The sequence below is a fragment of the Salvelinus alpinus genome, chromosome 3 (genome assembly GCF_045679555.1).
Source record: "Salvelinus alpinus chromosome 3, SLU_Salpinus.1, whole genome shotgun sequence".
Lineage (NCBI taxonomy): Eukaryota > Metazoa > Chordata > Actinopteri > Salmoniformes > Salmonidae > Salvelinus > Salvelinus alpinus.
This window is the reverse complement of record NC_092088.1, coordinates 4,410,038-4,424,843: the sequence shown is the minus strand read 5'-3', so window position 1 is coordinate 4,424,843 and position 14,806 is coordinate 4,410,038. Positions and strand designations below refer to the sequence as shown.

The 14,806-nt window shown below is 56.9% G+C and overlaps 1 protein-coding gene across 1 annotated transcript in view; it reads left to right on the top strand.

Annotated features, from left to right (window-relative positions):
* The window catches only part of jag1b (jagged canonical Notch ligand 1b), a 99,651-nt gene that overhangs the window by 60,591 nt on the left and 24,254 nt on the right, over window positions 1-14,806 (top strand). Inside the window, exon 13 of the mRNA XM_071391082.1 lies at window positions 14,378-14,528. Within this exon, the coding sequence (XP_071247183.1) occupies window positions 14,378-14,528 (151 nt within the window). The remainder of the gene's footprint in view (window positions 1-14,377; window positions 14,529-14,806) is intronic.

Sequence of the window (14,806 nt, the reverse complement as noted above, 5' to 3'; positions counted from 1 at the left end):
CCACCCTGTCTACTAGACTACCCCCACCCTGTCTACTAGACTACCCCACCCTGTCTACTAGACTACCCCCACCCTGTCTACTAGACTACCCCACCCTGTCTACTAGACTACCCCCACCCTGTCTACTAGACTACCCCCACCCTGTCTACTAGACTACCCCACCCTGCCTACTAGACTACCCCACCCTGTCTACTAGACTACCCCCACCCTGCCTACTAGACTACCCCCACCCTGTCTACTAGACTACCCCCACCCTGCCTACTAGACTACCCCACCCTGTCTACTAGACTACCCCCACCCTGTCTACTAGACTACCCCACCCTGTCTACTAGACTACCCCCACCCTGTCTACTAGACTACCCCCACCCTGTCTACTAGACTACCCCCACCCTGTCTACTAGACTACCCCACCCTGTCTACTAGACTACCCCCACCCTGTCTACTAGACTACCCCCACCCTGTCTACTAGACTACCCCACCCTGTCTACTAGACTACCCCACCCTGTCTACTAGACTACCCCCACCCTGTCTACTAGACTACCCCACCCTACCTACTAGACTACCCCACCCTACCTACTAGACTACCCCCACCCTGTCTACTAGACTACCCCACCCTGCCTACTAGACTACCCCCACCCTGCCTACTAGACTACCCCACCCTACCTACTAGACTACCCCACCCTGTCTACTAGACTACCCCACCCTACCTACTAGACTACCCCACCCTGCCTACTAGACTACCCCACCCTGTCTACTAGACTACCCCACCCTGTCTACTAGACTACCCCACCCTGTCTACTAGACTACCCCACCCTACCTACTAGACTACCCCACCCTGTCTACTAGACTACCCCACCCTGTCTACTAGACTACCCCACCCTGTCTACTAGACTACCCCACCCTGTCTACTAGACTACCCCACCCTGTCTACTAGACTACCCCACCCTACCTACTAGACTACCCCACCCTGCCTACTAGACTACCCCACCCTGTCTACTAGACTACCCCCACCCTGCCTACTAGACTACCCCACCCTGCCTACTAGACTACCCCCACCCTGCCTACTAGACTACCCCACCCTGTCTACTAGACTACCCCCACCCTGTCTACTAGACTACCCCCACCCTGTCTACTAGACTACCCCACCCTGTCTACTAGACTACCCCCACCCTGTCTACTAGACTACCCCCACCCTGTCTACTAGACTACCCCACCCTGCCTACTAGACTACCCCCACCCTGTCTACTAGACTACCCCACCCTGCCTACTAGACTACCCCACCCTGTCTACTAGACTACCCCACCCTGTCTACTAGACTACCCCCACCCTGCCTACTAGACTACCCCCACCCTGCCTACTAGACTACCCCACCCTACCTACTAGACTACCCCACCCTGCCTACTAGACTACCCCACCCTGTCTACTAGACTACCCCCACCCTGCCTACTAGACTACCCCCACCCTGTCTACTAGACTACCCCCACCCTGCCTACTAGACTACCCCCACCCTGCCTACTAGACTACCCCCACCCTGTCTACTAGACTACCCCCACCCTGTCTACTAGACTACCCCACCCTGCCTACTAGACTACCCCCACCCTGTCTACTAGACTACCCCACCCTGTCTACTAGACTACCCCCACCCTGCCTACTAGACTACCCCACCCTGCCTACTAGACTACCCCCACCCTGTCTACTAGACTACCCCACCCTGCCTACTAGACTACCCCCACCCTGTCTACTAGACTACCCCCACCCTGCCTACTAGACTACCCCCACCCTGTCTACTAGACTACCCCACCCTGCCTACTAGACTACCCCCACCCTGTCTACTAGACTACCCCCACCCTGCCTACTAGACTACCCCCACCCTGTCTACTAGACTACCCCACCCTGCCTACTAGACTACCCCCACCCTGCCTACTAGACTACCCCCACCCTGTCTACTAGACTACCCCCACCCTGCCTACTAGACTACCCCCACCCTGCCTACTAGACTACCCCCACCCTGCCTACTAGACTACCCCCACCCTGCCTACTAGACTACCCCACCCTGTCTACTAGACTACCCCCACCCTGTCTACTAGACTACCCCCACCCTGCCTACTAGACTACCCCCACCCTGTCTACTAGACTACCCCCACCCTGTCTACTAGACTACCCCCACCCTGTCTACTAGACTACCCCACCCTGTCTACTAGACTACCCCCACCCTGTCTACTAGACTACCCCCACCCTGCCTACTAGACTACCCCACCCTGTCTACTAGACTACCCCCACCCTGTCTACTAGACTACCCCCACCCTGTCTACTAGACTACCCCACCCTGCCTACTAGACTACCCCACCCTGTCTACTAGACTACCCCCACCCTGCCTACTAGACTACCCCCACCCTGTCTACTAGACTACCCCCACCCTGCCTACTAGACTACCCCCACCCTGTCTACTAGACTACCCCACCCTGCCTACTAGACTACCCCCACCCTGTCTACTAGACTACCCCCACCCTGTCTACTAGACTACCCCCACCCTGCCTATTAGACTACCCCCACCCTGTCTACTAGACTACCCCACCCTGTCTACTAGACTACCCCCACCCTGCCTACTAGACTACCCCACCCTGTCTACTAGACTACCCCACCCTGTCTACTAGACTACCCCCACCCTGTCTACTAGACTACCCCACCCTGTCTACTAGACTACCCCCACCCTGCCTACTAGACTACCCCCACCCTGCCTACCAGACTACCCCCACCCTGTCTACTAGACTACCCCACCCTGCCTACTAGACTACCCCCACCCTGCCTACTAGACTACCCCCACCCTGTCTACTAGACTACCCCACCCTGTCTACTAGACTACCCCCACCCTGTCTACTAGACTACCCCACCCTGTCTACTAGACTACCCCCACCCTGTCTACTAGACTACCCCCACCCTGTCTACTAGACTACCCGCACCCTGTCTACTAGACTACCCCCACCCTGCCTACTAGACTACCCCACCCTACCTACTAGACTACCCCACCCTACCTACTAGACTACCCCACCCTGTCTACTAGACTACCCCACCCTACCTACTAGACTACCCCCACCCTGCCTACTAGACTACCCCCACCCTGCCTACTAGACTACCCCACCCTGTCTACTAGACTACCCCACCCTGCCTACTAGACTACCCCACCCTGTCTACTAGACTACCCCCACCCTGCCTACTAGACTACCCCCACCCTGTCTACTAGACTACCCCCACCCTGCCTACTAGACTACCCCCACCCTGCCTACTAGACTACCCCCACCCTGTCTACTAGACTACCCCCACCCTGTCTACTAGACTACCCCACCCTGCCTACTAGACTACCCCCACCCTGTCTACTAGACTACCCCACCCTGTCTACTAGACTACCCCCACCCTGCCTACTAGACTACCCCACCCTGCCTACTAGACTACCCCCACCCTGTCTACTAGACTACCCCACCCTGCCTACTAGACTACCCCCACCCTGTCTACTAGACTACCCCCACCCTGCCTACTAGACTACCCCCACCCTGTCTACTAGACTACCCCACCCTGCCTACTAGACTACCCCCACCCTGTCTATTAGACTACCCCCACCCTGCCTACTAGACTACCCCCACCCTGTCTACTAGACTACCCCACCCTGCCTACTAGACTACCCCCACCCTGCCTACTAGACTACCCCCACCCTGTCTACTAGACTACCCCCACCCTGCCTACTAGACTACCCCCACCCTGCCTACTAGACTACCCCCACCCTGCCTACTAGACTACCCCACCCTGTCTACTAGACTACCCCCACCCTGTCTACTAGACTACCCCCACCCTGTCTACTAGACTACCCCCACCCTGTCTACTAGACTACCCCCACCCTGCCTACTAGACTACCCCCACCCTGTCTACTAGACTACCCCCACCCTGTCTACTAGACTACCCCCACCCTGTCTACTAGACTACCCCCACCCTGCCTACTAGACTACCCCCACCCTGTCTACTAGACTACCCCCACCCTGTCTACTAGACTACCCCCACCCTGTCTACTAGACTACCCCCACCCTGTTTACTAGACTACCCCACCCTGTCTACTAGACTACCCCCACCCTGTCTACTAGACTACCCCACCCTGTCTACTAGACTACCCCCACCCTGTCTACTAGACTACCCCCACCCTGTCTACTAGACTACCCCACCCTGCCTACTAGACTACCCCACCCTGTCTACTAGACTACCCCCACCCTGCCTACTAGACTACCCCCACCCTGTCTACTAGACTACCCCCACCCTGCCTACTAGACTACCCCCACCCTGTCTACTAGACTACCCCACCCTGCCTACTAGACTACCCCCACCCTGTCTACTAGACTACCCCCACCCTGTCTACTAGACTACCCCCACCCTGCCTATTAGACTACCCCCACCCTGTCTACTAGACTACCCCACCCTGTCTACTAGACTACCCCCACCCTGCCTACTAGACTACCCCACCCTGTCTACTAGACTACCCCACCCTGTCTACTAGACTACCCCCACCCTGTCTACTAGACTACCCCCACCCTGTCTACTAGACTACCCCCACCCTGTCTACTAGACTACCCCACCCTGTCTACTAGACTACCCCCACCCTGCCTACTAGACTACCCCCACCCTGCCTACCAGACTACCCCCACCCTGTCTACTAGACTACCCCACCCTGCCTACTAGACTACCCCCACCCTGCCTACTAGACTACCCCCACCCTGTCTACTAGACTACCCCACCCTGTCTACTAGACTACCCCACCCTGTCTACTAGACTACCCCCACCCTGCCTACTAGACTACCCCCACCCTGCCTACTAGACTACCCCACCCTGTCTACTAGACTACCCCACCCTGCCTACTAGACTACCCCACCCTGCCTACTAGACTACCCCCACCCTGTCTACTAGACTACCCCCACCCTGTCTACTAGACTACCCCACCCTGTCTACTAGACTACCCCACCCTGTCTACTAGACTACCCCCACCCTGTCTACTAGACTACCCCACCCTGTCTACTAGACTACCCCCACCCTGCCTACTAGACTACCCCACCCTGTCTACTAGACTACCCCCACCCTGCCTACTAGACTACCCCCACCCTGCCTACTAGACTACCCCACCCTGTCTACTAGACTACCCCCACCCTGTCTACTAGACTACCCCCACCCTGTCTACTAGACTACCCCCACCCTGCCTACTAGACTACCCCCACCCTGTCTACTAGACTACCCCCACCCTGTCTACTAGACTACCCCACCCTGTCTACTAGACTACCCCACCCTGTCTACTAGACTACCCCACCCTGCCTACTAGACTACCCCCACCCTGTCTACTAGACTACCCCCACCCTGTCTACTAGACTACCCCACCCTGCCTACTAGACTACCCCACCCTGCCTACTAGACTACCCCCACCCTGTCTACTAGACTACCCCACCCTGCCTACTAGACTACCCCACCCTGCCTACTAGACTACCCCACCCTGTCTACTAGACTATCCCACCCTGCCTACTAGACTACCCCCACCCTGCCTACTAGACTACCCCCACCCTGTCTACTAGACTACCCCCACCCTGTCTACTAGACTACCCCACCCTGCCTACTAGACTACCCCCACCCTGTCTACTAGACTACCCCACCCTGTCTACTAGACTACCCCCACCCTGCCTACTAGACTACCCCACCCTGCCTACTAGACTACCCCCACCCTGTCTACTAGACTACCCCACCCTGCCTACTAGACTACCCCCACCCTGTCTACTAGACTACCCCCACCCTGCCTACTAGACTACCCCCACCCTGTCTACTAGACTACCCCACCCTGCCTACTAGACTACCCCCACCCTGTCTATTAGACTACCCCCACCCTGCCTACTAGACTACCCCCACCCTGTCTACTAGACTACCCCACCCTGCCTACTAGACTACCCCCACCCTGCCTACTAGACTACCCCCACCCTGTCTACTAGACTACCCCCACCCTGCCTACTAGACTACCCCCACCCTGCCTACTAGACTACCCCCACCCTGCCTACTAGACTACCCCCACCCTGCCTACTAGACTACCCCACCCTGTCTACTAGACTACCCCCACCCTGTCTACTAGACTACCCCCACCCTGTCTACTAGACTACCCCCACCCTGCCTACTAGACTACCCCCACCCTGTCTACTAGACTACCCCCACCCTGTCTACTAGACTACCCCCACCCTGTCTACTAGACTACCCCCACCCTGTCTACTAGACTACCCCACCCTGTCTACTAGACTACCCCCACCCTGTCTACTAGACTACCCCACCCTGTCTACTAGACTACCCCCACCCTGTCTACTAGACTACCCCCACCCTGTCTACTAGACTACCCCACCCTGCCTACTAGACTACCCCACCCTGTCTACTAGACTACCCCCACCCTGCCTACTAGACTACCCCCACCCTGTCTACTAGACTACCCCCACCCTGCCTACTAGACTACCCCCACCCTGTCTACTAGACTACCCCACCCTGCCTACTAGACTACCCCCACCCTGTCTACTAGACTACCCCCACCCTGTCTACTAGACTACCCCCACCCTGCCTATTAGACTACCCCCACCCTGTCTACTAGACTACCCCACCCTGTCTACTAGACTACCCCCACCCTGCCTACTAGACTACCCCACCCTGTCTACTAGACTACCCCACCCTGTCTACTAGACTACCCCCACCCTGTCTACTAGACTACCCCCACCCTGTCTACTAGACTACCCCACCCTGTCTACTAGACTACCCCCACCCTGCCTACTAGACTACCCCCACCCTGCCTACCAGACTACCCCCACCCTGTCTACTAGACTACCCCACCCTGCCTACTAGACTACCCCCACCCTGCCTACTAGACTACCCCCACCCTGTCTACTAGACTACCCCACCCTGTCTACTAGACTACCCCCACCCTGCCTACTAGACTACCCCCACCCTGCCTACTAGACTACCCCACCCTGTCTACTAGACTACCCCACCCTGCCTACTAGACTACCCCACCCTGCCTACTAGACTACCCCCACCCTGTCTACTAGACTACCCCCACCCTGTCTACTAGACTACCCCACCCTGTCTACTAGACTACCCCACCCTGTCTACTAGACTACCCCCACCCTGTCTACTAGACTACCCCACCCTGTCTACTAGACTACCCCCACCCTGCCTACTAGACTACCCCACCCTGTCTACTAGACTACCCCCACCCTGCCTACTAGACTACCCCACCCTGTCTACTAGACTACCCCCACCCTGTCTACTAGACTACCCCCACCCTGTCTCCTAGACTACCCCCACCCTGCCTACTAGACTACCCCCACCCTGTCTACTAGACTACCCCCACCCTGTCTACTAGACTACCCCACCCTGTCTACTAGACTACCCCACCCTGTCTACTAGACTACCCCACCCTGCCTACTAGACTACCCCCACCCTGTCTACTAGACTACCCCCACCCTGTCTACTAGACTACCCCACCCTGCCTACTAGACTACCCCACCCTGCCTACTAGACTACCCCCACCCTGTCTACTAGACTACCCCACCCTGCCTACTAGACTACCCCACCCTGCCTACTAGACTACCCCACCCTGCCTACTAGACTACCCCACCCTGTCTACTAGACTATCCCACCCTGTCTACTAGACTACCCCCACCCTGTCTACTAGACTACCCCACCCTGTCTACTAGACTACCCCCACCCTGTCTACTAGACTACCCCACCCTGTCTACTAGACTACCCCCACCCTGCCTACTAGACTACCCCACCCTGTCTACTAGACTACCCCACCCTGTCTACTAGACTACCCCACCCTGCCTACTAGACTACCCCCACCCTGTCTACTAGACTACCCCACCCTGCCTACTAGACTACCCCCACCCTGTCTACTAGACTACCCCACCCTGCCTACTAGACTACCCCACCCTGCCTACTAGACTACCCCCACCCTGTCTACTAGACTACCCCACCCTGCCTACTAGACTACCCCCACCCTGTCTACTAGACTACCCCCACCCTGCCTACTAGACTACCCCCACCCTGTCTACTAGACTACCCCACCCTGCCTACTAGACTACCCCCACCCTGCCTACTAGACTACCCCCACCCTGTCTACTAGACTACCCCCACCCTGCCTACTAGACTACCCCCACCCTGCCTACTAGACTACCCCCACCCTGCCTACTAGACTACCCCACCCTGTCTACTAGACTACCCCCACCCTGTCTACTAGACTACCCCCACCCTGCCTACTAGACTACCCCACCCTGTCTACTAGACTACCCCCACCCTGTCTACTAGACTACCCCCACCCTGTCTACTAGACTACCCCCACCCTGTCTACTAGACTACCCCACCCTGTCTACTAGACTACCCCCACCCTGTCTACTAGACTACCCCCACCCTGCCTACTAGACTACCCCACCCTGTCTACTAGACTACCCCCACCCTGTCTACTAGACTACCCCCACCCTGTCTACTAGACTACCCCACCCTGCCTACTAGACTACCCCACCCTGTCTACTAGACTACCCCCACCCTGCCTACTAGACTACCCCCACCCTGTCTACTAGACTACCCCCACCCTGCCTACTAGACTACCCCCACCCTGTCTACTAGACTACCCCACCCTGCCTACTAGACTACCCCACCCTGCCTACTAGACTACCCCCACCCTGTCTACTAGACTACCCCCACCCTGTCTACTAGACTACCCCCACCCTGCCTATTAGACTACCCCCACCCTGTCTACTAGACTACCCCACCCTGTCTACTAGACTACCCCCACCCTGCCTACTAGACTACCCCACCCTGTCTACTAGACTACCCCACCCTGTCTACTAGACTACCCCCACCCTGTCTACTAGACTACCCCCACCCTGTCTACTAGACTACCCCCACCCTGCCTACTAGACTACCCCCACCCTGTCTACTAGACTACCCCACCCTGTCTACTAGACTACCCCCACCCTGCCTACTAGACTACCCCCACCCTGCCTACTAGACTACCCCACCCTGTCTACTAGACTACCCCACCCTGCCTACTAGACTACCCCACCCTGCCTACTAGACTACCCCCACCCTGTCTACTAGACTACCCCCACCCTGTCTACTAGACTACCCCACCCTGTCTACTAGACTACCCCACCCTGTCTACTAGACTACCCCACCCTGTCTACTAGACTACCCCCACCCTGTCTACTAGACTACCCCACCCTGTCTACTAGACTACCCCCACCCTGCCTACTAGACTACCCCACCCTGTCTACTAGACTACCCCCACCCTGCCTACTAGACTACCCCACCCTGTCTACTAGACTACCCCCACCCTGTCTACTAGACTACCCCCACCCTGTCTACTAGACTACCCCCACCCTGCCTACTAGACTACCCCCACCCTGCCTACTAGACTACCCCCACCCTGCCTACTAGACTACCCCACCCTGTCTACTAGACTACCCCCACCCTGTCTAATAGACTACCCCACCCTGCCTACTAGACTACCCCCACCCTGCCTACTAGACTACCCCACCCTACCTACTAGACTACCCCACCCTACCTACTAGACTACCCCCACCCTGCCTACTAGACTACCCCACCCTACCTACTAGACTACCCCACCCTGCCTACTAGACTACCCCCACCCTGCCTACTAGACTACCCCACCCTGCCTACTAGACTACCCCCACCCTGCCTACTAGACTACCCCACCCTGCCTACTAGACTACCCCACCCTACCTACTAGACTACCCCACCCTGCCTACTAGACTACCCCCACCCTGTCTACTAGACTACCCCCACCCTACCTACTAGACTACCCCACCCTGCCTACTAGACTACCCCACCCTACCTACTAGACTACCCCACCCTGTCTACTAGACTACCCCCACCCTACCTACTAGACTACCCCACCCTGCCTACTAGACTACCCCCACCCTGTCTACTAGACTACCCCACCCTGTCTACTAGACTACCCCCACCCTGTCTACTAGACTACCCCACCCTGTCTACTAGACTACCCCCACCCTGTCTACTAGACTACCCCCACCCTGCCCACTAGACTACCCCACCCTACCTACTAGACTACCCCACCCTACCTACTAGACTACCCCACCCTGTCTACTAGACTACCCCACCGTGTCTACTAGACTACCCCCACCCTGTCTACTAGACTACCCCACCCTGTCTACTAGACTACCCCACCCTGTCTACTAGACTACCCCACCCTGTCTACTAGACTACCCCCACCCTGCCTACTAGACTACCCCCACCCTGTATACTAGACTACCCCACCCTGCCTACTAGACTACCCCCACCCTGCCTACTAGACTACCCCCACCCTGTCTACTAGACTACCCCACCCTGTCTACTAGACTACCCCCACCCTGCCTACTAGACTACCCCCACCCTGCCTACTAGACTACCCCACCCTGTCTACTAGACTACCCCCACCCTGCCTACTAGACTACCCCACCCTGCCTACTAGACTACCCCCACCCTGTCTACTAGACTACCCCACCCTGTCTACTAGACTACCCCCACCCTGCCTACTAGACTACCCCACCCTGTCTACTAGACTACCCCACCCTGCCTACTAGACTACCCCACCCTGCCTACTAGACTACCCCACCCTGCCTACTAGACTACCCCCACCCTGTCTACTAGACTACCCCACCCTGTCTACTAGACTACCCCCACCCTGCCTACTAGACTACCCCACCCTGTCTACTAGACTACCCCACCCTGTCTACTAGACTACCCCACCCTGCCTACTAGACTACCCCACCCTGCCTACTAGACTACCCCCACCCTGTCTACTAGACTACCCCACCCTGTCTACTAGACTACCCCCACCCTGCCTACTAGACTACCCCACCCTGTCTACTAGACTACCCCACCCTGTCTACTAGACTACCCCACCCTGCCTACTAGACTACCCCACCCTGCCTACTAGACTACCCCCACCCTGTCTACTAGACTACCCCACCCTGTCTACTAGACTACCCCCACCCTGCCTACTAGACTACCCCACCCTGTCTACTAGACTACCCCACCCTGCCTACTAGACTACCCCACCCTGTCTACTAGACTACCCCACCCTGTCTACTAGACTACCCCACCCTGCCTACTAGACTACCCCACCCTGTCTACTAGACTACCCCACCCTGTCTACTAGACTACCCCACCCTGTCTACTAGACTACCCCACCCTGTCTACTAGACTACCCCCACCCTGTCTACTAGACTACCCCCACCCTGTCTACTAGACTACACCCACCCTGCCTACTAGACTACCCCACCCTGTCTACTAGACTACCCCCACCCTGTCTACTAGACTACCCCACCCTGTCTACTAGACTACCCCACCCTGCCTACTAGACTACCCCACCCTGTCTACTAGACTACCCCACCCTGCCTACTAGACTACCCCCACCCTGTCTACTAGACTACCCCCACCCTGTCTACTAGACTACCCCACCCTGTCTACTAGACTACCCCACCCTGCCTACTAGACTACCCCCACCCTGCCTACTAGACTACCCCCACCCTGTCTACTAGACTACCCCCACCCTGTCTACTAGACTACCCCACCCTGCCTACTAGACTACCCCCACCCTGCCTACTAGACTACCCCACCCTGTCTACTAGACTACCCCCACCCTGTCTACTAGACTACCCCCACCCTGCCCACTAGACTACCCCCACCCTGCCTACTAGACTACCCCCACCCTGCCTACTAGACTACCCCCACCCTGTCTACTAGACTACCCCACCCTGCCTACTAGACTACCCCCACCCTGCCTACTAGACTACCCCCACCCTGCCTACTAGACTACCCCCACCCTGCCTACTAGACTACCCCCAACCTGCCTACTAGACTACCCCCACCCTGCCTACTAGACTACCCCCACCCTGTCTACTAGACTACCCCACCCTGCCTACTAGACTACCCCCAACCTGCCTACTAGACTACCCCCACCCTGCCTACTAGACTACCCCCAACCTGCCTACTAGACTACCCCACCCTGCCTACTAGACTACCCCCACCCTGTCTACTAGACTACCCCCACCCTGCCTACTACCCCCACCCTGTCTACTAGACTACCCCCACCCTGTCTACTAGACTACCCCCACCCTGTCTACTAGACTACCCCCACCCTGCCTACTAGACTACCCCACCCTGCCTACTAGACTACCCCCACCCTGCCTACTAGACTACCCCCACCCTGTCTACTAGACTACCCCCACCCTGCCTACTACCCCCACCCTGTCTACTAGACTACCCCCACCCTGTCTACTAGACTACCCCACCCTGTCTACTAGACTACCCCACCCTGTCTACTAGACTACCCCCACCCTGTCTACTAGACTACCCCACCCTGCCTACTAGACTACCCCACCCTGTCTACTAGACTACCCCCACCCTGTCTACTAGACTACCCCCACCCTGCCTACTAGACTACCCCCACCCTGTCTACTAGACTACCCCCACCCTGTCTACTAGACTACCCCCACCCTGCCTACTACCCCCACCCTGTCTACTAGACTACCCCCACCCTGTCTACTAGACTACCCCACCCTGTCTACTAGACTACCCCCACCCTGTCTACTAGACTACCCCCACCCTGTCTACTAGACTACCCCACCCTGCCTACTAGACTACCCCACCCTGTCTACTAGACTACCCCCACCCTGTCTACTAGACTACCCCCACCCTGCCTACTAGACTACCCCCACCCTGTCTACTAGACTACCCCCACCCTGTCTACTAGACTACCCCCACCCTGTCTACTAGACTACCCCACCCTGTCTACTAGACTACCCCACCCTGTCTACTAGACTACCCCACCCTGTCTACTAGACTACCCCACCCTGCCTACTAGACTACCCCACCCTGTCTACTAGACTACCCCACCCTGCCTACTAGACTACCCCCACCCTGTCTACTAGACTACCCCCACCCTGTCTACTAGACTACCCCACCCTGCCTACTAGACTACCCCACCCTGCCTACTAGACTACCCCCACCCTGTCTACTAGACTACCCCCACCCTGTCTACTAGACTACCCCACCCTGCCTACTAGACTACCCCCACCCTGTCTACTAGACTACCCCCACCCTGTCTACTAGACTACCCCACCCTGTCTACTAGACTACCCCCACCCTGTCTACTAGACTACCCCCACCCTGCCTACTAGACTACCCCACCCTGTCTACTAGACTACCCCCACCCTACCTACTAGACTACCCCACCCTGTCTACTAGACTACCCCCACCCTGTCTACTAGACTACCCCCACCCTGTCTACTAGACTACCCCCACCCTGTCTACTAGACTACCCCACCCTGTCTACTAGACTACCCCCACCCTGCCTACTAGACTACCCCACCCTACCTACTAGACTACCCCCACCCTGCCTACTAGACTACCCCACCCTACCTACTAGACTACCCCCACCCTGCCTACTAGACTACCCCACCCTACCTACTAGACTACCCCACCCTGTCTACTAGACTACCCCCACCCTGTCTACTAGACTACCCTGCCTACTACCCCACCCTGCCTACTACCCTGCCTACTACCTCCACCCTGCCTACTACCCCACCCTGCCTACTAGACTACCCACACCCTGTCTACTAGACTACCCCCACCCTGTCTACTAGACTACCCTGCCGACCCCCCCACCCTGCCTACTACCCCACCCTGCCCACTACCCCAGCCTGCCTACTACCCCACCCTGCCTACTACCCCAGCCTGCCTACTACCCCACCCTGCCTACTACCCCACCCTGCCCACTACCCCAGCCTGCCTACTACCCCACCCTGCCTACTACCCCAGCCTGCCTACTACCCCACCCTGCCTTCTACCCCACCCTCCAACCTGCCTATAGGTCCCTCATCAACCTTCATTTTAAGTCAGGGTTTAGTCTTAGTGAAGCTGATCCTGTCTGCTGGCTGCTGTGTGTTGGAGACATTCTTCTGTTTATACCCAGACTCACTGATCAAGTCCCCCGTGTGTGTGTGGTATTTCCTGGCAAGCCTCTGTAGGGAGGATGCTGTGGGTTAGGTCTGTGTTCAGTATTGAACCCCGTCTCTCTCTCTCTCTCTCTATCTCTTTCCATGGTCTTGTCTCTCAGTGATTTCTCTGATAACTACACTTTTTGATGAAGGTTTTACTTGCAAAGTGATATATATATATATATATATATATATATATATATATATATATATATATTGTTTTTAGTTTAATACACTAACTGAAAGATGTGCTGGATAAGTGTGTCTGCCAAACGACCAAAATGTCAATATCTCTCTGTCTCTAGTTGGACATAGACTACTGCCTCGTCAACCCGTGTCAGAATGGTGCGTCCTGTTACAACCTGGCTACGGGTCACTACTGTGCCTGTTCAGAAGACTACGAAGGGAAAAACTGCTCTCACCTCAAAGACCACTGTCACACCAGCACGTGTAAAGGTACGTCCACCTTGTCCTCTTTAGTTCCTCTCTGTTGTCTCCCCGTCGACTGCTACTGTCCCTGCTTTAGTTCCTCCCCCTCGCTCGCCCTGCCTCCCCCTCGCTCTCCCTTCCATCGCCCTCGCTCTCCCTTCCATCCCCCTCGCTCTCCCTCACTCCCCCCCCACCTCTCTCTCTTTCCGTATTAGTATAATGTTTGGGGTCGCCCCCCCTCCCTCACCCCCCCTCCCTCACCCCCCCCACCTCTCTCCCTCTCGGTATTAGTATAATGTTTGGGG